This window comes from Impatiens glandulifera, chromosome 1 (assembly GCF_907164915.1).
Source record: "Impatiens glandulifera chromosome 1, dImpGla2.1, whole genome shotgun sequence".
Taxonomy (NCBI): Eukaryota; Viridiplantae; Streptophyta; class Magnoliopsida; order Ericales; family Balsaminaceae; genus Impatiens; species Impatiens glandulifera.
The window spans coordinates 153,393,281-153,418,499 of NC_061862.1; the positions used below are offsets into that span (position 1 = coordinate 153,393,281).

Below are 25,219 nucleotides of genomic sequence, written 5' to 3' on the forward strand. Positions count from 1 at the left end.
TTTCTTAGTTTTTAGTTTAATTCAAATTAGATGTCAACTCATTTATTTTTCATAATATTAAATAAAATAATATTTAAAATAAAAACTTATTTAAATTTAAATAATTTTTTCTGAAAAAACTTTATTTATATTAAAAATATATATTATCAACTCATTTTGATAATAACCAAATAAACTTGATTTTGTTATTCCATAGAATTGTTCATTTGTAATTAATCACCAGCATTGGTTTGTTAAATTGTTTTCTACATTAATTTAGAGCTTCTTTATTTGTAGATTATAAGTAATTTATAATTTAACTTTATACTCTACCAGTCTCCCTAATTACATCATTTTAAATTATGAACTAAAATATTAAAATAATTTATATTTAAAAAATAATAATATTTATTTCTTTTTCTTAATAATTTTACTTAAATAAGCTTAAATATGTCAAAGTTTTTATAGCTCCAGACATATAAACTTAATGATTGAAATAAAGGATTTTGAACTAGTCAAACAGTTTATATAATGAGAAATGATAAAGCCAACGAATGACTAGCGAAAGCAAGGCCACGAATCCTACGTGGCCTTGCCAGTTAGGAGAGAGAAAGAAAAAAAAAATAAAAAAAAAATAAAACGTTTCTGCATATCCTCTTTCACCCAATAGGGTTTCATATTTCTGTATTTCTTTCTCTCTCTGAAACGCTTCATTTATTTCTCTTCTCCAGCTCCGGCAGCATTTATTTCTCTTCTCCGGCTGCATTTATTTCTTTTCCACGGCTGCATTTACTTCTCAATGGTATCCTTTTTAAGGATCTTTATTATTTTTTTAATAGATCCAGAGTTTAGATTTTATAGATCTAGGGTTTAGATTTTACAGATCTAGGGTTTTACATTTTACCGATGTATATATGGATTTAAACGGTTTGAATTTTCAGGATACCGAAGCACCGAACTTGAACAACCCAGTAGATGAAGAACTTAACCTGAACAGTTCCACCCCCGTTGAACCCCAAAGGTACCCTGAACAGATCTAGTGGTTTCGGGACAAGAAAGGGTCCTTCCTTGTCCCGAAATGTGTGGTGTCTTGTAAGAAAATGTTGTGTTTCGGGTAAAAAAATTTTATGTTTCGGGACCCGAAATGAGTCGTTTCGGGACAAGAAAGGGTCAAAACCAACCATTTCGGGACAAACATTGTTTTGTTTCGGGACCCGAAATAGGTGGTTTCGGGACCCGAAAGGTGGTTTCGGGACCCGAAACGGGTGGTTTCGGGACCCGAAACGGGTGGTTTCGGGACCCGAAACTTGTTGTTTGGACACCCGAAAGGTTGTTTGGTGACCCGAAAGGTGGTTTCGGGACTCGAAACGGGTTGTTTCGGGACCCGAAAGGTTGTTTCGGGACCCGAAAGGTTGTTTCGGGACCCGAAAGGTAGTTTCGGGACCCGAAAGGTAGTTTCGGGACTCGAAACGGGTTGTTTCGGGACCCGAAATGGTTGGATTCGGGACCCGAAATGGGTGTTTTATGGACTTTTTCTTACGGTTTCACATAATTTTTGCAGTCACATTCCTAGTGTTGGAATGACATTTTCCTCCGAAGAACAACTTCTTGAATTCTACACATCATATGCCCACTTAACGGGATTCGGCATTACCAAATTAGGGAGCAAAAATGTAGGTGGTAAGAGGAAATATTTCAGCGTTGGTTGTGCCAAGAGTTTTATGAAAGAATCGAAGGCAAAAAATAAGTTTCATCAGCCTAGACCAATAACGAAGACAGATTGTAAAGCAAAGATTAATGTTGTTGTTCGAAATGAAGGGGAATATGTGATAACAAGTATTTCTCTTGAGCACAACCATACATTAAGCCCAAAGAGAATACGTCATGTTAGATTCTACAAAGTGATTGACGGAAATGTAAAAAGAAGATTGGATACAAACGATGAAGCTGGAATAACTGTGGCCAAAACATTTCAATCACTTGTAGTTGAAGCTGGAGGGTATGAAAACATGTCTTTCGATGAGAGGACATGTAGAAATTACGTTACAGAAGCACGACGGTTGAGGTTAGGGATTGGGGATGCTGAAGCACTCACTAATTATTTCTTAAGAATGCAAACCAGGAACTCAAACTTCTTCTACCTTATTGATTTGGACGAGGAATCCCGAATTAAAAACGTGTTTTGGGCAGATGGTAGGTGCAGGGCTGCCTTTGAAGATTTTCATGATGTTATCTCTTTCGATACAACCTATTTGACAAATCGCTATGACATGCCTTTCGCTCCGTTTGTTGGTGTTAATCATCATGGTCAATCCATTTTGCTTGGATGTGGATTATTGTCAAGTGAGGATTCAAATTCTTTCACTTGGTTGTTTAGAACTTGGTTGGAATGTATGCATGATAGACCTCCAAATGCCATAATCACAGACCAATGTCGATCCATGGCGATTGCAATTGAGAAGGTATTTCCTAAAACTCATCATCGATTTTGTTTGTGGCATATAATGAAGAAACTTCCTATAAAACTTGGAAGCCATACTGAATATCATCTAATAAAGAAGAGGCTGAAAAACATAGTATACAATTCCATAAATATTCAACAATGTGAAGATGATTGGAATAGATTAATTGAAGATTATCAGTTGGAAGATAATGTTTGGTTGAAATCTTTGTATTTGGAAAGATCTAAATGGATACCTGTTTATGTCAAAGGACAATTTTGGGCCGGCATGTCAACATCTCAACGGAGTGAAAGTATGAACGCATTCTTTGATGACTACGTGCAGTCCAAAACATCTCTCAAACAATTCGTCGAGCAATATGATAGGGCTCTGTTGCGAAATATCGAGAGAGAAAAGAAATTGGATTTCAAATCTTTTAATTCTTTGATACCAACTGTAAGTGGATTTGCCTTTGAAAGACAATACCAAACCTTCTACACTCCAGATATATTTAGATTGGTTCAAGAAGAAGTTAGAGGTTTGATGTTGTGCGACATCTCAGTCATTGAAGAGGAAGGGTCAGTTAGTATATTTAGAGTTGAGGAAATCATTCTGGGGGTTAATGGAGAACATGTAAGAGATGTTTCTTACAAAGTACATTACACAGAAAATGATTGCAATGTGAAATGTCAATGTCGATTGTTTGAGTTCAGAGGTGTTTTGTGTAGGCATATCATGGCTGTATTGAAAAAAATGAGGGTGAATGAGGTACCAATGCATTATATAATGGACCGGTGGCGTAAAGATATTAAGCGTGGGTATCAAAATATCACCAACATTTATGATTCAGATATGTCTGTTGAAGAAAAAAAACGTCACAATAGTCTAACTCGATTGATGCAAGAGGTTCAACAAGTTGGAGTAAAATCTGAAGTCAGCTGTTCTTTTTGGATGAACGGAATAAAAGGATTGATGGAACAGTTTATGTCACTTAATCATGGAAGCCATACTGAAGCATCTAAAGACCAAAGCACAGAAGCATCTCCATCTCCATCTCCATTTCAATCTCCCGCTACATCCATTTTGATACACTCTCCTAACAAAGTTAGAAGTCGAGGACGACCACCAACAAAGAGGAAACAATCCTTAATTGAAAAAATCCCCAAGACTTCGAGATCAAAAAAGAAGAGAGATACGGCCACAACATCTACAGTTTTGGATTCAACACAACAACAACAGCAATGGAATGATCCACTTTCAACTCAATTTTCCTTTACATCACTTTTGTCCTCTCAAGTATATGTCGAAGATAATGCGTGTGGGGATAACATTCAACGAAGATAGTATTTATTTGATAATGAAGAGAGTACTTATTTGATAATGTTGTTGTCACTTTGAATATTTTTACTTTTTTATCATATCTTTAACGAAGATAGTACTTATTTGATAATGTTCTTGTCCCGAAACCATCCATTTCGGGTCCCGAAACAACTTTTCGGGTCCCGAAACCACACGTTTCTTGTCCCGAAACAACTTTTCGGGTCCCGAAACCATCCATTTCGAGTCCCGAAACAACTTTTCGGGTCCCGAAACCATCCATTTCGGGTCCCGAAACCATCCATTTCGGGTCCCGAAACCACACGTTTCTTGTCCCGAAACAACTTCTCGGGTCCCGAAACCACACGTTTCTTGTCCCGAAACAACATCTCGGGTCCCGAAACCACACGTTTCTTATCCCGAAACAACTTTTCGGGTCCCGAAACCATTCATTTCTTGTCCCGAAACCGCACGTTTCTTGTCCCTAAACCAAACGTTTCTTGTCCCTAAACTACTTTTCTTGTCCCTAAACCCGAAACCACCCATTTCAACTCATATTATACTTGTTTTCTTGTCACGAAATGGCATTTTCAATTCATATTATACTTGTTTTTGTCCCGAAATGGCATTTTCAACTCATATTATACTTGTTTTCTTGTCACGAAATGGCATTTTCAACTCATATTATACTTGTTTCTTGTTTTTTAACTCATACTATAATTGAAGACTATAAAATAATTGAAGACAAAAAATTTATATACTTGGATTATACATGTTAAATGTTTCAGGACAATCTTCTTTCAAAATTTCCAGATACTTCAATAAGATGTTCCTCAGATTTCGGTTCAAACTTGAACGGATGATCATTGCGGTGTATTTGGCTCGCAAAGCTTCAATCATTCCCTTTGCCTAAGAAAATGATAATTCACCGGTTATTTATTAAAGATTTGTGAAACAAATAAAATGTGAAAATATTTAACTTACATTTTTTTGGCTTATAGCACATTCCCAATCTGCATTGCCATAGTAAGTATGAATATGTCTCATGCAGTATATTCCGCAATCCGTTTTATTTGAACTGTCTTGCCAATGTAAATTTAAAACATTGACCGGGAATTGGGCAATTTGGGTTGACATCTCTTGGTCGATAGTATTGAAGTACTCCACAACGTTTTCAACCTGTTTTACAAAAGAAGTTAATAAACATAAACACTTTAACATACATTATGTGTAAAAAACACTTCAACAATACCAGTTTCCGAATTGTAACATATTTATGTTCCCATTCTATATCTGGGTCCAGTGGTAGATTGTCGAGGACTTCAATTACTTTCTTCGCAATGTTGATGACAACAACATAATAATGACTTTCGTATAAAATTGGGAAAAATATCTGCAAAATTATGACCATGAATCAGATGACATATATGAGCAAGAATAAGTATTTAATATAAGCATATTGAACTTACCAGATTAGTAGTTTTCATGTCTTCGGGTGTTATTTGGAAAATTCTCATTTCTTCAATCAGTCTTTCGATAAAAAGCTCTTTCGTTCTCCAAAAGTCCTGCAAATTAAGTCAACATGACAATAAGACAATTGGTTTATACAATAATGAAAGATATAGAGACTTACCGTAAGGACTGTTGAAAAAACGATTTTCGCTTCGGAGGCCATTTTGCAGAACAGTGTGATAACGTTTGCCCAAGCATCAATAATACCACTTTCAACATGGCATCTACTTTTCATCGATTGAAATTGCTCTATGTTGATATTGGTATGCTCGGATACATACAATACTTCCTTCCTGAAACCACATATAGAAGAGATGAAGTTAAAAAAAAACCAATTTGGGTCCCGAAACCACCCGTTTCGGGTCCCGAAACCAGCCATTTCGGGTCCCGAAACCAACCGTTTCGGGTCCCGAAACCACCAGTTTCGGGTCCCGAAACCACCTTTCGGGTCCCGAAACCATCCATTTCGGGTCCCGAAACCATCCATTTCGGGTCCCGAAACACACTTTCGGGACCCTAAACCACCATTTCGGGACAAGAAACACCCCTTTCATGTCCCGAAACCACACTTTCAGGTCCCGAAACCACACTTTCGGGACCCGAAACAGCCAAACACATAAAGAATACACATACACATAAGAATTCAACTTTCATGACAAAAACAAATGAACTAAGAAAGATTGATTTACCTCGCATCCTCATCAGCTTTATTGTCAAAAACCATTCCCAAAACGACCTCATCCTTGTCAGCTATATTGACAAATTTGAAGAAATTTTTATATCTTTTTTTGTTCTCCATCAAATACGGACATTGAAGGCGTGGTGGAATTTTCATCATGACTTTCAGGGGATTTTTTTTAGGTTTTTTGATGACAAATTTGTTTCCTTTGAACACCGATATAGGAACTTCTTCACCACCCTCTTTTTGAACCTGCAATTCATATCCTGCATCACGATGAATTTGGGCAGACTCGAAGTTCTTCGGCTTGTCCTGCGTCATATATGGAGATTTAAGGTTTGCTGGAACTCTCAGTTGTCGCACGGGATTTTTCCTTCTTTTTCTTGGAGGCACCTCTTTTCCATCGTCCTCTGTGTGATACCCCTCATCATTTTGAGCAGCAGGCTCCTTGTCACCGGCCTCATCAAGACCCACCTCCTTGTCAGCGGCCTCATCAAGACCACCATCATTTTGAGCAGGCTCCTTGTCACCGGCCTCATCAAGACCACCGTCATTTTGAGCAGGCTCCTTGTCAACGGCCTCATCAAGACCCACCTCATTGTCAGCAGCATCTTTGTCACATTGTGCTTCAGAAGGTGCTTGATCCTTGAAGTATTTATGCATGGCATCCCTGAAAAGCTTATTCTTGTCCATTGCTCTGTAAATGATGTGCATGGCGTTGTCATACAATGGTGTTGCATCCCAGCCTGAACTTAAAGATTCCATTTTTCTCATCGCTTTTTCAAGCATCACTGTACATTTCGTAACGCACACCAAATTCTCTGTAAATGTTATTCCGACCTCATCCGGAGCTGTGTTCAGAGGTGGTGACCTATTCCTAGGTTCTGTTGCTGCTGCCGCCGCCGCCTTTGGGGTCTGAGACACCCCCCCATCAATATCATCCTCCTCGTTCTCCTCCTCGTCGTTCTCTCTGAAATCATTATCCTCGTCGTCGCTCTCATCCCACATCCCAGGTAGTGGAATGCGTCCCAGAACGCTTCCACGTCCGAATCCTCCATTTTCCAACTCTGTATCCAGCCTAAACTTCAACGTTGTGTCATTCCAACATGACAGTATAGGAAATCGTCGTTCAGTAACTCCTCCCAGTTCAGGGTTGCTCACCCTATACACGTAGCATAGCTGAAAACATACATATGTTAAAACTAAATATTTTTGAAAACATGAAAATGAATGAGTGATAACTTACGATAAAGAACGTATGTGGTCCTTGGAAATGTCGTTTTTCATTCTGCTTCACTTTTGCGCATGATTGAACTAATCCTTCAAGTACAAATTTGCACCAATTGAACTTCTTGATATTGTCAACATCTGAAATAGATTTCAGAATTCTATACCTGCAAATGAAAAAAACATATTTGAGGATTATTTAACAATACAAATTTGTTGTCATGCAATTGAAAATACTAGAAATGAGATATACCTGGATAGGTTACCTAGGTGATCACACCAGAGAAAGCAACTGACAACAAATAATACGAAGTCTATCTTGAAATTGTTGTCAGCAGCTTTGTTCTCAATGATTTTGATCGGCATAGCAGTAGCTAAAGGAGCGCCATTAACGGGGTTACCCCATCGAGTCCTAAATGCCTTCAACTTGTCATCAATCTCGTTATTCTGATATTCTAAAATATCCAGCTCCCCTCTGGGGAGACCCAATACCATATGAACGTCCTCTTCTTCGATTTTCACTTCCTCGCCATTCTCTAGGGTGAATGAACATTTATTGCAGTCAAACTTTCTGACTAGATAACGAGAGATCTCCCCGGGGCATTTTGAAAGCGATAATGAAAGTAGAGCGCCAAAGCCTATTGACTTCACAGCATCTTTTTGTTCCTTAGACAGCATTTGAAGAAGATTGAAAAGGCCACTAGACGATGTCCTAGTTAAAAATAAGTTGTGGGGGGCTGCTTTAGGAGCTGTTGCTCTAGGGGATTTTGGAACTGATTTGGGAGCTGCATTTGGAGCTGTTGCTCTAGGGGATTTGGGAAATGGTTTGGAAGCTGCTTTGGGAGCTGGATTGGGAGCTGATTCTTGGACAATACTTTTACGTTTATTTGCCCTACAACAACAAATGATAAACATTTAAAAGCCATGAAGCAAATAATCACTAAAATGAAGCATTTCGGGTCCCGAAACCATCCATTTCGGGTCCCGAAACCACCATTTTGGGTCCTGAAACAATCCATTTCGGGTCCCGAAACCACCAGTCCACCAGTTTCAGGTCCCGAAACCACCTTTCGGGTCCCGAAACCATCCATTTCGGGTCCCGAAACCATCCATTTCGGGTCCCGAAACACACTTTCGGGACCCTAAATTCAGCCAAACATTAAGTAATCCAACTTTCGGGTCCCGAAACCATCCATTTCGGGTCCCGAAACACACTTTCGGGACCCTAAATTCAGCCAAACATTAAGTAATACAACTTTCGGGATCCATAACAGCCTATTTCGGGTCCCGAAATCACACTTTCGGGACCCTAAATTCAGCCAAACATTAATTTTCCCACTTTCGGGACCCATAACAGCCTATTTCGGGTCCCGAAACCACACTTTCGGGACCCTAAATTCAGCCAAACATGAAGTTAGCCCACTTTCGGGACCCATAACAGCCTATTTCGGGTCCCGAAATCACACTTTCGGGACCCTAAATTCAGCCAAACATTAATTTTCCCACTTTCGGGACCCATAACAGCCTATTTCGGGTCCCTAAATTCAGCAAATACCCAATAAATTTAGTTTTGGCTAACAATAATTCAACCATACACAATTAAATCAGACTTTCGGGTAACGAAAACTTTGTTTCGATAACCATAATGCAGCAATACCCTAACCATAACTCTGAAACCCTAACCCTAACTGCAAAACCCTGACCCTAACCGCAAAACGCTAACCCTACGATTCTAAAATAGAAGATGTCTTATTTACCTTGTCCTTGGAGATCTTGGGGCCTTGCATGAAGATTTACCTGAAACACCAGCCTGAAAAGAAAATATTACGAAATGAACACGAAGGCGGACGATTCTGAAACTGAAATATTAAAGAATGAGAAGTGTCTTACCATTTTCGAGCGAAAGAAGAAAGTAGAAGTCGGGATGCCGGAGTGATAAATCGCCAGAGAAGACGCCGGTTCGTTCGCCGGATGTGATAAATCGCAAGAGAAGAAAGAGAGGGAAGAAGAAAGAAGAAAGAGGAGCTGAAACGTTTTATTTTTTTTTCTTTTTTTTTTTTCTTTCTCTCTCCTAGCTGGCAAGGCCACGTAGGATTCGTGGCCTTGTTTTCGCTAGTCATTCGTTGGCTTTATCATTTCTCTTATATAATTATATAGCTTCAAACAGTATTTAACTTTTATCTAAAATATTAATTTTATTTAAACTGAGTGACTGTTAACTTATTTAACTTTTTTTTTATTATTAATATAGTTTTATTAAAAAATAATGACGAATTTTAAAATATATAACAAGATATATAATATTTCATCATAATTTAAATTTTAGTAAGAAAGGTATATAATGAATTAAAAATATTAATATAATCATAATAAACTAAACTTTATTAACATGATATATGATGATTTGTACAAATTATTTTTTGAGTGTAATTAATTAGTTATATACTTAAAGAAACATAAGTTTGTTGTTATACTGATTTTAAATTTATAATTATATTCATGGATCCCTCCACAAAAACAACATAGAATAATTACTCTCTTTTCTTTATTTTTTCTTTTAATAACAATAATCATCCCTTGTGAGAAAACAAATAATGCTAGTTATAATTCAAATTTAAGAGCTTGTTTGGTTTTGAGGTTACTTTTTATATTATAATTATTGTAATATTACATTTATATCATATTCATAAATTTTGCTTAATAAAACAATTTGTAACCTACTATCGTAACTAAATTTAAAAGATTTAAAGAGTATTGACTCAAAATAAACTCTTTTTTTAGTTAAAAATTTATAATAATTTTAATATAATCTTATTTTTTTTAAATAATAATAAAAATATTTATAAGATAAATCTCTTATAAATGTATCTACTTAAATAACTTGTTCATTTATGAATTATTACAAATTTATCTAAATTTATTTAATATTAAAAACTGATTTATTTAATCTCTCACATAATTATAGCCATTCAAATGTTAATTATTTTTCCCTCTCCATTCATTTATATTTTATTAAAATCAATTTATATATTAGTTTTAACATTAACAAAATATTATCTTCAAATTAAATATTTAATCATATATTTATAAATTATTTAAATTTAAATTTTAAATATCATTTTATTTAATATTATACAATAGTTTAATAAATTATTAACAACTTATTTTTTTTTTATTCAAAAAATAACTTATCAAAATAAAAATAAAAAACAATTGATGTACTAATTATTAAGTTTAAATTTATTTTATTAATTTTGTATTAATTAAATTTTTAAATATTGTCTTATTAGTCACTTTTCATTTATATAAATAATTTAAAATTATATATATTTATATAACCTTATATTTATTAACTTATAATTTACAAATTAGTAAATATATATATATATATATTAATATATGTGAACTTATATAATTTAAAAAATATTTATCATTTATGTATTTATTTTTTAATTTTGAATATATATATATATATATATATATATATATATATATATATATATATATATATATAAAAACTTATGTATCTTAATTGTTCATACTAAGTCAATTTTTAAATATACAAAATTTTCACCACTCTCCACATTTCCCGCCTCTTCTTCCTCCAAACGTATAATTCAACCCTCATACTTCCTTCTTTTATTGAACATTCACTCCATACTTTCTTTATTATCTTTTTAAACTAATCCGATAAACCTGTTCAAAGTACTCATCACTTGTAATCAACGGCTCATTCTTTTCACTTCCTTCGTATGCTCGATCCATTCTGGTGAGTTTTTCTCCCTCTTCTTCAATGATCAAATCGGCTGATGTCTCATGTTCTTCTGGAGATTGAAGAAAGAAGAATTAACGATAATGGATAAAAGATCGTCATCGTTTCGGTATGATCTATATTCTATTCATCAATCTCTCTTGTTGATTTCTTGTTTAACTGCTAACAATCATCATCATCATCATCTACTTCTTAACGTGTGTTTGAAGGTTAACAACACCGAATTCATCAACGAAAATCAAATTATATGTTCGTGGAGTACCTATCGCTTTGGATAAGGTAACGATTGAATCTAGAATTCGAAAACCTAATCATTATCGGTTATGGAAACGAATTGAATTGGAATTTTGATTTGTTTTTACAGGATATTATTACTCAGAGATCATCTGTTATTGCTTCTCTAGTTAAACAGAATCCTTATAATAATAATCTGTTTGATGAGTTAAGTAACATTCCTTTTGATCCAGAGACGTTTGATCTTGTTGCAAGATTCTGTCATGGATATGAACTGAAACTATCAGCCGAAAACGTCATTCCTCTCTATTGTGTTTCTTATTACCTTGGCATGAGTGAAACACATAGTCCAAACAATCTGTTCAAGAAGTGTAAGATCTATTTTGAACAGAAGATCTTACCTAACTGGAATGAATCTGTCAAAGCATTAAGATCTACGGAAAGCATTATTCAACAAGCGTATGAACTCGGATTAATCGGTGATTGTTTCGATTCGCTTATTCACAAGGCAATAGAGAATCCTCAATTCCTCGACGAAGACATTATTGAAGATAAACTTAACGTCAAGAGAAAACTATTCCAAATTGGATCAAAGTTCGAAGATCTGACATCACTTTCTCTTCAATTGTACCAACCGTTAATCTATCAAATGGCTGAAAATCATGTTCAATCAAGGTACATAGCTTCATCACTCTTTCAATACGCGATGAAGAACAAGAACACGTCTCAGGTAAGTGTAATCGAAGCAGTAGAAAAGCTTTTACCTAATGAAATAGGTCTTCTTCATTGCACACAACTATTTGAAATGCTGAAAATCGCAATCGCAATGGAAGCTAACTCCAATTGCAGGAACGGATTCGAAACCAGAATAGGTAAACAGCTCGAGGAAGCGACAGTTCATGACTTAATCATACCTTCAATAGGTTATTCCAAAGAAGGAAATTACGATACAGAATGCGTAAAGAGAATCTTAATGATCTTCTACAATAACTTCCCAGCAAATTCAAATTCCTCCAAATTGTATTCAGTTGCAGAGCTAATAGAAAACTTCTTGTTCAAGATCGCCATTGACGTTAACCTAACTATATCTACATTCAAAGCAATGACAGAGTTGGCGTGTTCTGTTTCAAAGGGATTGAAACGAAAATCAGACCAACTATACAAAGCTATCGATATTTACTTGAAACATCACAGTTACTTAACCGAATCAGAACGAGAAGAGATCTGTCAGGTTTTGGATTTCAACAATCTATCCCAAATAATCTGCCAACATGCTGCGCAGAACAGTCGTCTGCCAATTCGAATCGTGGTGCAGGTTTTGTTTGTGGGTCAATTACATTTGAGAGATGTGATAAAGAAAGAAACATATGATCCAAGTGAGGAAGGAGATGAATTGCCATTGATAAACAGAGATAAAGCTTCAACAAGATCGTCTACTATCAGTAGTAATAGTAGTGGTAAGGAAGAAGTGATGATGGAAATGGAGAAGATGGGGAGTAAGATGAGGGAATTGGAGAAAGAATATGATATGATGAAGAAGGAGATTGAGAAATCAAAAAGTGAGATGATGAAGATGAAGATGAAGAAGAAGAAGGAAAAAGTTGGTGTTTGGAAGGAGATGAAGAGGAAATTGAGTTGTATTGGAAGTATACATGATTGTGGTGTTCATGTGAAGAAGAAGAAGAAGATTTATCCAGGTAACTCAGAATAGAAAAATGTTTAGTGTAGTTTGAATATTAGGTTTTATTTGAAAATTGTTAAATTAAAGGGGGGAATGGAATTGAGTTTGATAAAAGTTTTATTAGGTGGAAATTTATAGATTAGAATGTTATTTAGTAGAAAAAACAATTTAAGTTATATTTTGTTAATTATTTTTTTTTTACTTTGAAAAGGTGGTAATATGATAATATCACTTTTCTTCTATTTTATTTTTGTAGTTTCATTTTGTATTTTGTTTTGCTAGTAGAAAAGGAAAAATGATAACATTAATTTTAAAGAGGATGTTTGATGGTGGTTATTTGAGATTTGTATTATAATTTTTTTGTTTTTGAAAAAATGTTGTTTAATAAGAAAGTATTTTGTTTGAGTTGATAACAAAAAAAATTTCTTTCCGAAATGACGGTTTTCGTTTTTGGACGTTTTTATTTTTTTCTCTTCTATCAATGTGCGTTTCGGAATTCGAAATTAGCGTTTCAAGACATTTTTATTTCTCTCTTCTATCCATGGACATTTTAGAAATTTTTTAAAATTTTTCTCTTTTACGCACGTGGCATGCCATATTAATTCGTGAACTTGTTTTCTCTTAAATTTTTTTATTGAGTTTGTCATTATATATATATATATATATATATATATATATATATATATATATATATATATATATATATATATATATATAAAAAGGTGAAAAAAAAGTATTTGATAAAAAAAATACCCAAAAGAGTTAACCTAAACCTAATAAACCAATTTGATTCTCATCTAACACTTTCTTTAATGCAAAGGAAAGATATATTATTTTGGGTGTCATGTTAATTTTTTTTAATTTACAAAACTTTAAATAAGTTAATGGAGAATTTTATACATAAATAATTAAAATGTCATTTTTATTTTTAAATTTAAAATATTTTAATATTTTAATTAATAAATTAAATAATTTAATGATTAATATTCTGTCATATAAGCTCATGTTTATTAAAACCTAAAAAAGAACTAACAAAAAATAATCCAATATAAAAAAACTCTTAGATTGAGTTATGATTAAATTTGTTTATTTTAGGAAAAGAAGGAGTTAATTATGACTTGAAATAAAATTTTGTTTGGTTAAAGTTGAGTTTATCTATTTCTTTAACAATAACTATCTTCACACTTTTAAATGTATGATTACGGTTAACTTTAGTCTTATACTTCAAAAAAAGAAAAATACAAAAATTATCTTTAGTTTAGGTGGAAATGGAATTGAGTTGGATAAAGTTTTATTAGGTGAGAAATCATTTTTTTTTTAAAATTAAATAATGTTATTTAGCAGAAAAAAAAAATTAAATTATCTTTTGTCAATTTTTATTTTTGTTTTGAAAAGGTGATAAATTAAATTATTTATCTTCTATTTTACTTTTCTAGTTTCATTTTGTACTTTGTTTATTTGAGATTTTTGTTTTTGAAAAAGATGTAGTTTAAAAAGAAATTATTTTTTTTAAGTTTTGAATTGATTGAATTATTATAATATATTTTTTTTAAGTTGATAAAGGAAGTAATGGAATGGTTATATATATATGGAAAAGAGTTTTTGATAAAATATTTAAAAATTTAAAATAAAATATTTGAGTTAAATTTATAACTTGTTTGAACTAGGATATATAAATGAAAGTTTTTTGAAAAATTATTTTTCAATAAAAATGTAAGTTATATGAGATTTTTATGCATAAATGATTAAATACATGTTTTATTTAAAATTAAAATTTAATAAAAATAATATGAGTATTTTGATATTTTATTAATAAATTAAATAATTTAATAGTTCTATATTGTGATGCAACGATGTGTTAATAAAAATCTCGATAGTCTCTATTTGGTTAGTCTTAGAGATACAATAATAATGTAGATATAAAATATTAGTGTTTACAGTAAATTTAAGTTGACGTGGTTAATGAGTACAATTTAACGATTTATGTCTAAATTTTTTCTTTCCTTTTTTACTCTATTTAATCGTGGAAGAAGTTATCTCAACTTCTAGAGTAAAAAGAGTTTTTGAATTTTTTTCTCTTTATCAATATTATTTAAAGTCAAAATAGAAATGATTGATTTATTTTAGAAAAGGTTTAAACAAGTTAAATTAAGAGACCTTCCTTAAAATATATATTTAATAATTTTAATTATTGATAAATATTATAAAAATATATATATATAAAAAGAACATATATAATTATAAAGCATCATTATATTTTTTAAAATAATTTATATGATATTTTTTATTATTAATTTAAATATAATTAATAATAATAAAATAAGATAAATATTAAAACAATTTATATAAATATAAAGATAAAATAATTTTTTTACTATTTTTACTATTTTCTTTTACCAACAATTAAATACAAAATTATAAAACTTATATAATTTATATCTCTTTTATTTTTTTAACCAAACACTAATAATTTATATAATTTATATATCTTAATATTCCGTACAAATTATATCATTTACAATTTATACATGTATAACTAATATCACACCCTTAAAAAAAACAAAAATAAAATAAAATAAATCCAATTTTAGGTTGAGTTAGGCCTTGTTCCAATTCAGGTTTTTAAAAAAAATCTAGAGGGTGAAAATAAATAATGATGAGTGATGATTTTGAGGAGGTAATGATTATTTTTTATAAAAAGACTTAAAATGTATTGATATATATAAATAAAATAAAAATAAAAATTTAAAATAGAAAATATTTTAGTATATTAGTTATTGAAAATTATTGATTTAAAAGTTAATTTTAGTTAAGTTTTTTTTTAAAACTAAAGAGAATAAGACGTTAGGGTTAAATTTGTTCATTTTAGGAAAATAATGCAATGGTGGAAGCATTTCATTTATGGCTCAGCAGCTGGAGTCTGAAATGTTTTTTTTTTTTTTTTTTTAATTTTAATGGCTTTAATTAGAAAGACAAGATCTGGATGGTGACTGGCCCTGGTCTGTAAAGAAGAAAAGCAAAAGCTTATAATATGAATCAAATCAATTATGGGCCTGTAAAAGCTTATTATAAATATGAATCAAATCAATTATGGCTCTGCAAAAGCTTATAATATGTTCACTGTGCTACCTGCAGTCTAGTCTACAATAACAGTCCTTTTATTTATTTTTTTTAATTATAATTTAAAAAATATAAATAATATATAATTGAGTTTTCTAGAAATGATAGTAAAATGATGATGGGCCTAATAGTAAGTAGTCTAAGTCTCTAAGCCCATATTTGACAGTTTTCTAGGCATGGTAAAATGATGACGGGCCTAGAGTACTCTCAGTGCATTCCTTTTCTTAAGCCCATATACATGTGTTTCTGCAGTCTGCCTTCTAAAGTTGTCAAAACTGAAAATTTACCATTAAAACATTATTAGGTTATAAATTATTAAAATCTAGAATTTACTTAAAATTTTAATAGTCTAATTTTAAAAAATCTTAGTTATATATTATTATTATTTATATCTATAATTAAGAATTTTATACCTAATCAATTTTAAAAATTTATATATTTAAATATAAATTTAATTAAAAAATAATAATAAGTAAATAACACTAAAAAAATATATTTACAAAATTAGTTATATTAATAAATTAAAAAATATATTTTTAATTTATAAATATAAATACCTTATTTTTAATATAAAATCAAAATTAATTATAAACTATTAAAATCGTAAAATATTATTATCGTAAATTTAAAATTATAAAAGTTTACTTATTTAAGATTTTAAATAATTAACTTTTTTTTAAATCATAAAATTATAAGATTTTAAGAGTTAATTCAAAATTTTAAAATTTTTAATCACTCTCTTTATAAAAAAAAATATATCATTCAAAAAATTCACTTGATTAATTATAAATGAGTAACATTCATAACATATTTTAAATCATATAAATTTATTTAAAAATATATATTATATTTATTATATATATAATAAAGTATAAAATTAATTAAAAACTACAAATAAATTATCCTAAAAGTTCATTTTTACAAAATTAATTATTTAAATAAATAATAATTCCCTTTTGAATTTATAAATATAAATTCATTTAAAATTATAAAATATTTAGAATTATAAAATATTACTTAAAATTAAATTAGTTATTAGTCTAGTTTAGAATCTTAAAATTATAATATTTTAATAATTAAATTAAGATTTTAAATGTATTATATGAATACAAGTTTAAATCAGAGATAATTAATATATAGATATTCATCTTTCTTTTTCAAATTATAAATATAATTTATTTAGACATATATTTTATTATTCATGACCAAGATTATCTTTAGTCTATTTAAAATAAACTTGTCAAAAAGGATTACCGGTCTGAGGTGTTACATGAACCGGGTTTCCCTTCCGGTCGAGCATTGGTTCAATTAAGAACCTTGATAGGGCCAGGCTGGCTGTTAAAGATTTGAAGTTTGATAGCGTTTGTGAACCGCCGACGGCCATTGGCGATCCTACTGTAAATTTGCTCTCTTTCTTCAGGTAAACCTTCTGTTGAATCTACAGATCATTCCGATTCTCGTAACTTTACGAAGTAGCTCTCGATTTCTGTAGCTTAGAGAATTTGATTTCGACTTTTTTGGAGTATTTTAGTGGATTTAGTCTTTGATTGTTGATTTATATGAATTCAGTGTAGATCTGGAACTGAAACTTGAAAATTATAAGTTTACTACTTGTTATATGTGATTGTTTAAGTTAATTATTCCATTTTAATGTTGTTTATGGTGTTTATTGTTGAGTAGGCGGTAGAGAGTATGTCTATTGAAGAAGATACACAGCCTTCGACAATTCCTCCTTCTCATGATGCTGAACAAATCAATGATAATCTGGTCAATGATGTTGCTAACTATGATCGGTATATGTTTCTTAATTTCAAATTTGGTTCATAATTGTTTTCTTTTTGTTAACATTGCACTTGTATAATTTGAAAAAGACCAATTTGTTGCATAGACAATCATGTGTTAACATTGCTGCAATCAAAAGAAAACAATAGAACATTCAAGAAACCTTTTACATCATATACTCTCGAAATTTATATGTTTTGATACTCGTGTTTTGATTTTCTTAGTTGTATCTTGTTTGGAATTACAGAGAAACAGAATACAAGCATGGTATTGCTGGTGAAGAAGCCAAGAGTATAGTGGAAGTTATTGCTTCAACAGGGAAATTTTGGTATGTTTTAACTATCATACTGAAAATTAAATGTTTAAAGTTGTCATTTGTACGATCTTACTATATTATCGAGTTAAGTCATTCATAGTTTATCGAATTAAGATAAATTTTGTAGCTTAGATTGAGCTGAATTTAAATAATGAAGTGATTTTAAATAACAGTTATGAAATGAATTCATTCAAATTAGTACTTCTATTAATGTAAAGTTTTGATTAATTTTATTTCACAGGCATGATTGGAACAAATTGAAAAGCTTGTTATCCTTCTACTTGAAGCAGGTATGGGGGAGGAGGTATGCCAGGATGGCTATGCTACTATTGAAGATTTTGTAATATCTATCGTAATTTTACTTTTGTTAATCTTGGCTACATTTAATCTTTGCACCCTCACAATATACATAGGTTGTCTCTGAGTATGCCGAAGCCAATATGACAACGGATGAACAAAAATCTTCACTAGGAGAGACTTATGAGGAGCTTGTGAAAAAGTTGGATAACGGTATTTCCTTAATCTTATTACCACTTCTTACAATAGTCTGGTATGATTTGATATGAAGTTTCTAGAATTATTATTGGATAGGATGCTATATCTTTTGAGTCTGATCATTATGTATACGAGGATCTTTGAACCGATGAAAGCTACTATTTCATATTCTTTTTTGGTCATAGTTTATTTTTGCTTGGCTTGATTTGGAAACACTTCAGAATCTCGATTTGATTGAGAAACCGCCAATGAATTTATGGATAGCTAGCTGGTTGGATACACCGGAAATTGTGTCACTTTCAAACACTTTCTGTCCATGATCAATAATCATCGGACTAACATGAAATTTATACATTTTGTAGAACTGTGAAGATGACTATTTTGAGCCCTCACCTAGACCAATCAAACATCACCCACTCGTTGGGGCTTCTTTTAAGCAAATAGGCCTAGTTTGATGTGGAATGAGTTATTTGAGATTATTTTCAAATACTCACTATCCAATAAAAGATCCACTCATCAATCACATCATTCAAATCATTAATCCAAGTGTCAAATCATCAATCTAACGTCTTTTTGCTCAAATAACCTCATCTAACTTGATTTTCAAATAACCTACATCAAACAATATTATTTGAACATAACCACTTGAATATTCAAATAACCCTAAATCAAACAATGCCTTGAATCTTGGATTAAGTTCAAGATATACTCCTTATCCAAAATGATCCCATCCTGATTCAAATAAAACCAATTGTGTCATTTTTCTTAGCACAAGTATGCGCATTCTTTGGCATTATAATGCATCAGTTTCTTGAATCTATAATGTGATTCTTATTGTGGTTATTTTCCTTATTTTTCAAACTTGGTATTTGCTTGGCAGCTTTGAGTAACTTTATAGAAGGTCCTCCCTTTACTTTGCAGAGGGTGTGTGAGGTAATTATTATTGTTTTTCTTTCTTGGACTATTATTTTATACTTTCTTCCACCCGAGCTTGTTTGATGTGGGGTTAAAACAAATCTAGGTTATGAAATCAAAATCTTGTTTCATGAAAATTTTATAAAAACTTAAGTATATTTTTGTTTTGATTGTTGAAAGGATAGGTGATATGATAAAGATCCCTTAGAAATAACCCAAGATCAAACAAGCTATAAAAATTCGTATCGAATTCTTTCTATTTATCTTTTCCATTATATATGGTTACAGATCCTTCTGGATTCCAAGAACATTTATTCAAGCCTTTCAAAGCTTGCTCTAGCATTGGAAAAGAATTTATCAGTTACATCTACACTAACAATATGTTCGGATCCATACCCTTCGAGAATGATAGAACAAGTTGAAAAAGTAGACAACGATAGTCCTCCTTTGCAAGTTGATTCTGTAGAAAACGGGGTTGAACATGCAAAAGATGATGACAACGATGAAGTGATGACAGATGCTACAATGACAGCTGATGAAGGTGAAGATGAGATGACAATCGACATGGTTGAGGTTTTCGAAGAAATAGTTGTGTCATCTGAAGAATCTAATGATCCAGTTTCAGGCTCTCCTCCTACTAACTAAAAACTGATCAGATTGTTTTCAGTTGTGAAATTATATAATGTTTTTCATTTCCTCCTATTGTTGTAGAAAGAAAATGAACATCTTTTAGTAGTTTGTTTTTTCGAGATTGAGATATTATTATTGATACTTGGCCTTCACGCCCGTCTATGAAATTATGAATCGATTTTGAATCTACAAAGATATCAAATGATTTAGATTGTCACATTTCTTTGTATTTCAATTGGTTTTAGAGATCATAAATGTGTATTGGGGCCAAATCATAAATCAGCTGGGATTGGTGTTATATTTGACATAATTTTAATGTCATTTTATTTCTTCAAATTAAGGGTCTCCGTTTTTAAGGTGGCAAACAATGCACTTTGTCCCGAAAACAGACATAATGTTAGGATTCGATTCCCACCCTAGATTCCCCCTAAAGGTAAAGATTTATTACATTGCTCGATTTTACATCATTGAATGGACCCATTTGAGAACAATTGGATGATGACAAAATTAATCATTTAAACCGAACTCTCCAACTGTTATATTAATCATTTAAACCGAACTGTCCAACTGTTATATTGACAAAATTTGAATCGGAAAAACATCCGATCTACTGATTATATGGTCAGATGATGTAAGGTCTTGATTGAGTATAATAACGTAGTAAGACGAAGAAATTTTACAGATGTAGGGTCTTAAAAACGTTTTTGTTTTTATAAGATGTTTTTGTTCTTGATTTTATTTAATTAATTATTTTAAAACATGTAAAATATAAATTATTAGATATATAAGGTCATATATCCAAATAATATTGTCAATTGTCAAACCGACTCAATCTAACCAATCACCCCTACTTGAAAGTACAAAAGTCAATACTAGTACCGAAGGACAAAACACGAAGAATCATAGTTGTTAAAAACATTCTTTGCATAGTTTTGTTGGGAGGCGGAGGAGACATTGACACATTTGAAATTGAACAAGTGCATAGACAATAAGAGAGTATCAAGAAAATAACCCTTAGTCCAAGATCTTCTATAAATGCACTTTTTTGGTAATAATCTACGAGATATGGTAAGAACAAAATACTACAGTTCACGACACAAAAGCCATACGATGAATCACCAAAAGAGTGGTGACACATATAGGTAACAGTCTAGAATTGATTTTATTTTGTATCCAAATGATGACATCTATTTTTCTTTTGAAAATGAAAACTAACTTATAAAATATCTCGACAATTAAAAAAAATCTATAAATCTGTTTCATTACTAATACAAGAAAAAAAAACTCAGTTTGTAATGGTTGAATTGTTCATAATAAAAACTGTTTGTAATCGATGCTGACAACAATATTAAATAAATAAAGTTGCGAATGCAATTTTCAGAGCAATAGAAATCAACAATCAACTAGGAGGATCTACTGAAGGTGATGAAGATGATTGTTGATTGCAATCTTCTCCAATGATACGACGAGTGTTGTACGATTTGCAGTGACTGCATTTGTGCCCAATTATGTGAAACAATACTTGGCTGTTATTGTTGCAATCATTGCATAGAATTGGCACCTGCAAATATCAATTGCCAAACAATGTTAAGTCAGATGCAACGCCATTCCGAAATCTCATCCAAGTGTGGATCGTGAGGAGACTATGTTTGGACAAATCTATTTATGCCTACAGTAGAGCACGTATTTGATTATAAAATGTTTTCAAATAGATCCATGTATTGTGTGACCGTTATTGTTATGGGTCAGGTCGAATACATACATAAAGAAATCCTAATCCCTCTTAATTGTACTAACCATAAAGAAACAATTGTTCCTCAGTAACTAGTATCTAAATAATGGAACATCAATCTTGTAAGTAAAAATCGAATAAAAGGTTAAACAAGTGTTAATTTACCTCATAACGAAATTCCTCTGGCATAGCTGTTGCTTCAATCTATAATGCCATGTAATAATATCAATGAATAGCAAATCTTACAAATGTGAGAAAAAAAACTTGATAAGTGTACATCTATATAAATTTAACCATTCAAATGAGCATATTAGAAATTTAGCAAGCTTAATGTGCCACTAAATTAAGTATTTCTAGGCAAATTGCACGTTTTTTCGAAAGAGGAGAACTTTTAAGAGGAAAACAGGTCAAAAAACACTTGTCCTTTTGAAAAAGATCATGTACTCCCCCGTCTTAACACTTTTATTTCATTATCTAGAAATATTGCCAGATACAGAAACATAAACAAAAGTGTTTTCAAATGGGGCCCTAATAGAAAACAGTGTTTATAATGCATTTTTCTGATTTATCCTGTAAATTTTCAATCATCTAAAGAATCTCAAGAGTATAAATGGTTTTCCGGGTATAGAAAGAATGAAATATAAAGAAACATAACCAAGGCCTAACATTCACATGTCCAACATAAAAACTCATTTTAAGTAAAGAAATGATTCAGTCCATGGCTTACCTCCAAGTCTAATATTTCCCATGAACTTGACATATTCAAGGCTGATTTTGAACAAATGGGGCACCTATACCTAAATCATCAATTCAATTGATTGTAAAACACTAATATATAATTACATAGTCAGATAAAAAAAACAATTCAAATATTTAAAACAATTGAATTACTGTTTCTGTAATATCATCTCCTGAAAGCAGTCATTATGCATCGTGTGTCCACATTTCATAACAATTGTGCCTTTGATCGAATCAAACAGATACTGCCAATAGAGTGCACTAACATCACTTCAAGAACACAACCCAAAAACAAAGTAAGTTAACAATAAGCATACCTCGTAACAAATTGGGCATTGATTCTTCATAGAGTTCTCAACGCATAAGTGATTGTCACGTAGATCTATTGTATAGCACGAAGCTTCCCAAAATTGAAATGAACACATTAAAGCACATAATAAGCTTGTTATCAATATAATACAATTTTAAAACACGCATACACAATTACACATACCACACTTCTTGCAATGGAAAAAATTGTTACGGCCACCAACTCTGTACAGTTTGAAACTGTCAATTCAAATTATCGAAACCAACAAGATAAGAACGATAAAGCTCTGTGTGTAACTATCTTACCTACAAATCCCACATTCATCACAATGGAACTGCTTCTTACTTGTCTGTAACATGATAATATCAGATCAAACAGTGACAATTTACATCTACACTTAAAACGGGTAATCAATATAACAAAATGAGAAAATCCAAATTACTGATTACATCATCATCATAAAACTTGCAGATTTCACAGTAATATTCCCCCATATTAACACCGCAATTTGAGCAAATTTGTGCAACCTTAAAACGAAAACAAAACAAAGTATAAACCAATGTTAGGTGAAATTATCAAACAATAATCTAGATTCAGTAAAGATTAACCACCTGCTGCTCAGTGTTGCATACAGCGCAGATAACCTGGAGTAGTAAGAACAACATATGAGAACGATTTAACGAGGCCGAGGTCGAATTGAAAAAAAACAAACAAGGTGAGAGATAATGATTACATTCGTGACATCGTGTCGGATAATTTCGTGACGATCTTTTGGATCAGTAAGCAAAGTCTAATAGAAAGAAACAACAGAGATTATTAAGCAAGTTGTAATGAAGTTAATGGATAGGTAGATAAGTAGAAGAGGCGAACGGTGGATTCGTTGTGACAATGGCGGCAAGAGAAAATCTGATTGCAGCAAGGAGCTCTGATTTGACATCGTCTTCGATAGTGTTCGCATCTGTTGTGTTGAGAGGAAGAAATCAATCAGTAAAAAAAGAAAAGAAAAGGTGTATGGGATGGGGGGGATTGAAGAAATTCTCATACCCGTACTGCATCTTTCCAGAATCCTTCTGACTCAAACTCTCGCCTTCTTCTTCCATCTGAATCTCCTCTTTCTTCATGCTCGCTCTGGATTTGTCGCCGATTCTCTTTGAAACCAAAACTCGTTTCTCTCTTTTATTTTTTATCTATAAAGTCCACCTTATTTATTTATTATTATTAGAATCAAATATTTAATAATATATTTGTTTTATATTTTATATATATATATATATATATATATATATATATATATAATATTAATTAGATTGTAAATGAATTAAAAATAAATTTTGAGTTGAAAAAAAATGACAAATTAAATAAGGCCCATTATTGAAAATGGATTAATTAAAACCGTTTTAAAATTTAACTTATTGTTGTCTAATCTATAAATTAGATTTGAAAAAATTATTGAGTTTGAATTTGTCTTACAAAACAAATTTAATAGAGTAGGATTTTAATTATTCAAAATTTGGTCAATTCAAATTAGTGTTGTGGAAAATTTGAAGAGATCCATGAGAGAAATAATTAATAACTTTCTAGATATTTACAAGATTTTTTAAATTTAAATTCATTTTTCACTTAAATACGTTAATTTATTTATTTTTATTATTTGGCATTATACAAAATAAGTTATTTGAATTAGGGGCTTGTTTGATCTTTGGTTATTAGGGTTTTTTCTGGGTTTTGTCCTAAAAAACCTTGTTTGATGAAATTTAAAAAAAACTAGTTTTTAAAGTTAAAAAGTCAAAAATATCCTTTAGTTTTAAATATAAATTAATTTTATATAATTAAATAAAAGGTAATTTTGATATTTATATATATAAAATGATTTATTAAATAGTTGAAATGATGGATGAAATGATGTTTGGATTTTAGGATAAAATTCTGGAAAAATCAAAAAAACCAGTTCATCAAACGAGCTCTAGGTCTCATTCCATCATATTTTTATTTTAAGAAGTTAACCTGACTCATATTTATCAATAAAATAAAGAGTGTATTTTTAAAGTCCTTTTGGAAAATTCTAGTAAACATTGTTTATATTCTAATCTTTTTATATATTCATATTATTATATTTTTTTTATTTATAAAACATGATGTTATATATTTAATTGAGTTTATTAGTGTGAAGCGGGGACATAAATATCATCCCGATCAACAGTCATTCAAATTCAAGAAAAAACGCTTAAAATGGGACAGCTCGGATAAAAAATTACAAAAAAAATTATAATTATCATCTCTACCCGTAATGGGATATTTAAATGTTTTATGTAAAAAAAATAACTTGAAGACAAAACTTT

At 31.1% G+C, this 25,219-nt stretch overlaps 3 protein-coding genes across 3 annotated transcripts; 2 read left to right on the forward strand and 1 right to left on the reverse strand.

Annotated features, from left to right (window-relative positions):
- The first annotated feature begins 11,005 nt into the window (after positions 1-11,005).
- On the forward strand, positions 11,006-12,917 carry LOC124916039 (BTB/POZ domain-containing protein At5g17580-like). Its single transcript, XM_047456776.1, has 3 exons — positions 11,006-11,036; positions 11,137-11,206; positions 11,292-12,917. The coding sequence occupies exons 1-3, from the start codon at positions 11,011-11,013 to the stop codon at positions 12,870-12,872; spliced, it is 1,677 nt and encodes a 558-aa protein (XP_047312732.1). The 5' UTR covers positions 11,006-11,010; the 3' UTR covers positions 12,873-12,917.
- Positions 12,918-17,363: 4,446 nt separating this feature from the next.
- LOC124920218 (serine/threonine-protein phosphatase 4 regulatory subunit 2) lies at positions 17,364-20,315 on the forward strand. Its single transcript, XM_047460656.1, has 7 exons — positions 17,364-17,382; positions 17,643-17,755; positions 17,992-18,072; positions 18,302-18,350; positions 18,474-18,570; positions 19,436-19,488; positions 19,759-20,315. The coding sequence occupies exons 2-7, from the start codon at positions 17,655-17,657 to the stop codon at positions 20,113-20,115; spliced, it is 738 nt and encodes a 245-aa protein (XP_047316612.1). The 5' UTR covers positions 17,364-17,382; positions 17,643-17,654; the 3' UTR covers positions 20,116-20,315.
- Positions 20,316-21,319: 1,004 nt separating this feature from the next.
- LOC124920219 (E3 ubiquitin-protein ligase MIEL1-like) lies at positions 21,320-24,048 on the reverse strand. Its single transcript, XM_047460658.1, has 12 exons — positions 23,925-24,048; positions 23,751-23,838; positions 23,614-23,670; positions 23,492-23,524; positions 23,330-23,407; positions 23,186-23,229; positions 23,064-23,104; positions 22,888-22,970; positions 22,724-22,815; positions 22,560-22,629; positions 21,998-22,036; positions 21,320-21,661 (listed from the first exon to the last, which is right to left on the reverse strand). The coding sequence occupies exons 1-12, from the start codon at positions 23,999-24,001 to the stop codon at positions 21,500-21,502; spliced, it is 864 nt and encodes a 287-aa protein (XP_047316614.1). The 5' UTR covers positions 24,002-24,048; the 3' UTR covers positions 21,320-21,499.
- Positions 24,049-25,219: the final 1,171 nt, after the last annotated feature.

What these genes read in the sequence shown, in the direction of transcription:
- LOC124920218 (XM_047460656.1), top strand. Translation starts at nt 17,655, where the DNA reads ATGTCTATTGAAGAAGATACACAGCCTTCGACAATTCCTCCTTCTCAT. An exon ending in TATCCTTCTACTTGAAGCAG is followed by an intron (nt 18,351 to 18,473) that starts GTATGGGGGAGG and finishes CAATATACATAG; the next exon opens with GTTGTCTCTGAGTATGCCGA. An exon ending in CTTTGCAGAGGGTGTGTGAG is followed by an intron (nt 19,489 to 19,758) that starts GTAATTATTATT and finishes ATATGGTTACAG; the next exon opens with ATCCTTCTGGATTCCAAGAA.
- LOC124920219 (XM_047460658.1), bottom strand. Translation starts at nt 24,001, where the DNA reads ATGAAGAAAGAGGAGATTCAGATGGAAGAAGAAGGCGAGAGTTTGAGT. An exon ending in TCTGGAAAGATGCAGTACGG is followed by an intron (nt 23,839 to 23,924) that starts GTATGAGAATTT and finishes TCAACACAACAG; the next exon opens with ATGCGAACACTATCGAAGAC. An exon ending in TTTCCATTGCAAGAAGTGTG is followed by an intron (nt 22,971 to 23,063) that starts GTATGTGTAATT and finishes AATTTTGGGAAG; the next exon opens with CTTCGTGCTATACAATAGAT.
- LOC124916039 (XM_047456776.1), top strand. Translation starts at nt 11,011, where the DNA reads ATGGATAAAAGATCGTCATCGTTTCG. An exon ending in AAAAGATCGTCATCGTTTCG is followed by an intron (nt 11,037 to 11,136) that starts GTATGATCTATA and finishes GTGTGTTTGAAG; the next exon opens with GTTAACAACACCGAATTCAT. An exon ending in TACCTATCGCTTTGGATAAG is followed by an intron (nt 11,207 to 11,291) that starts GTAACGATTGAA and finishes TTGTTTTTACAG; the next exon opens with GATATTATTACTCAGAGATC.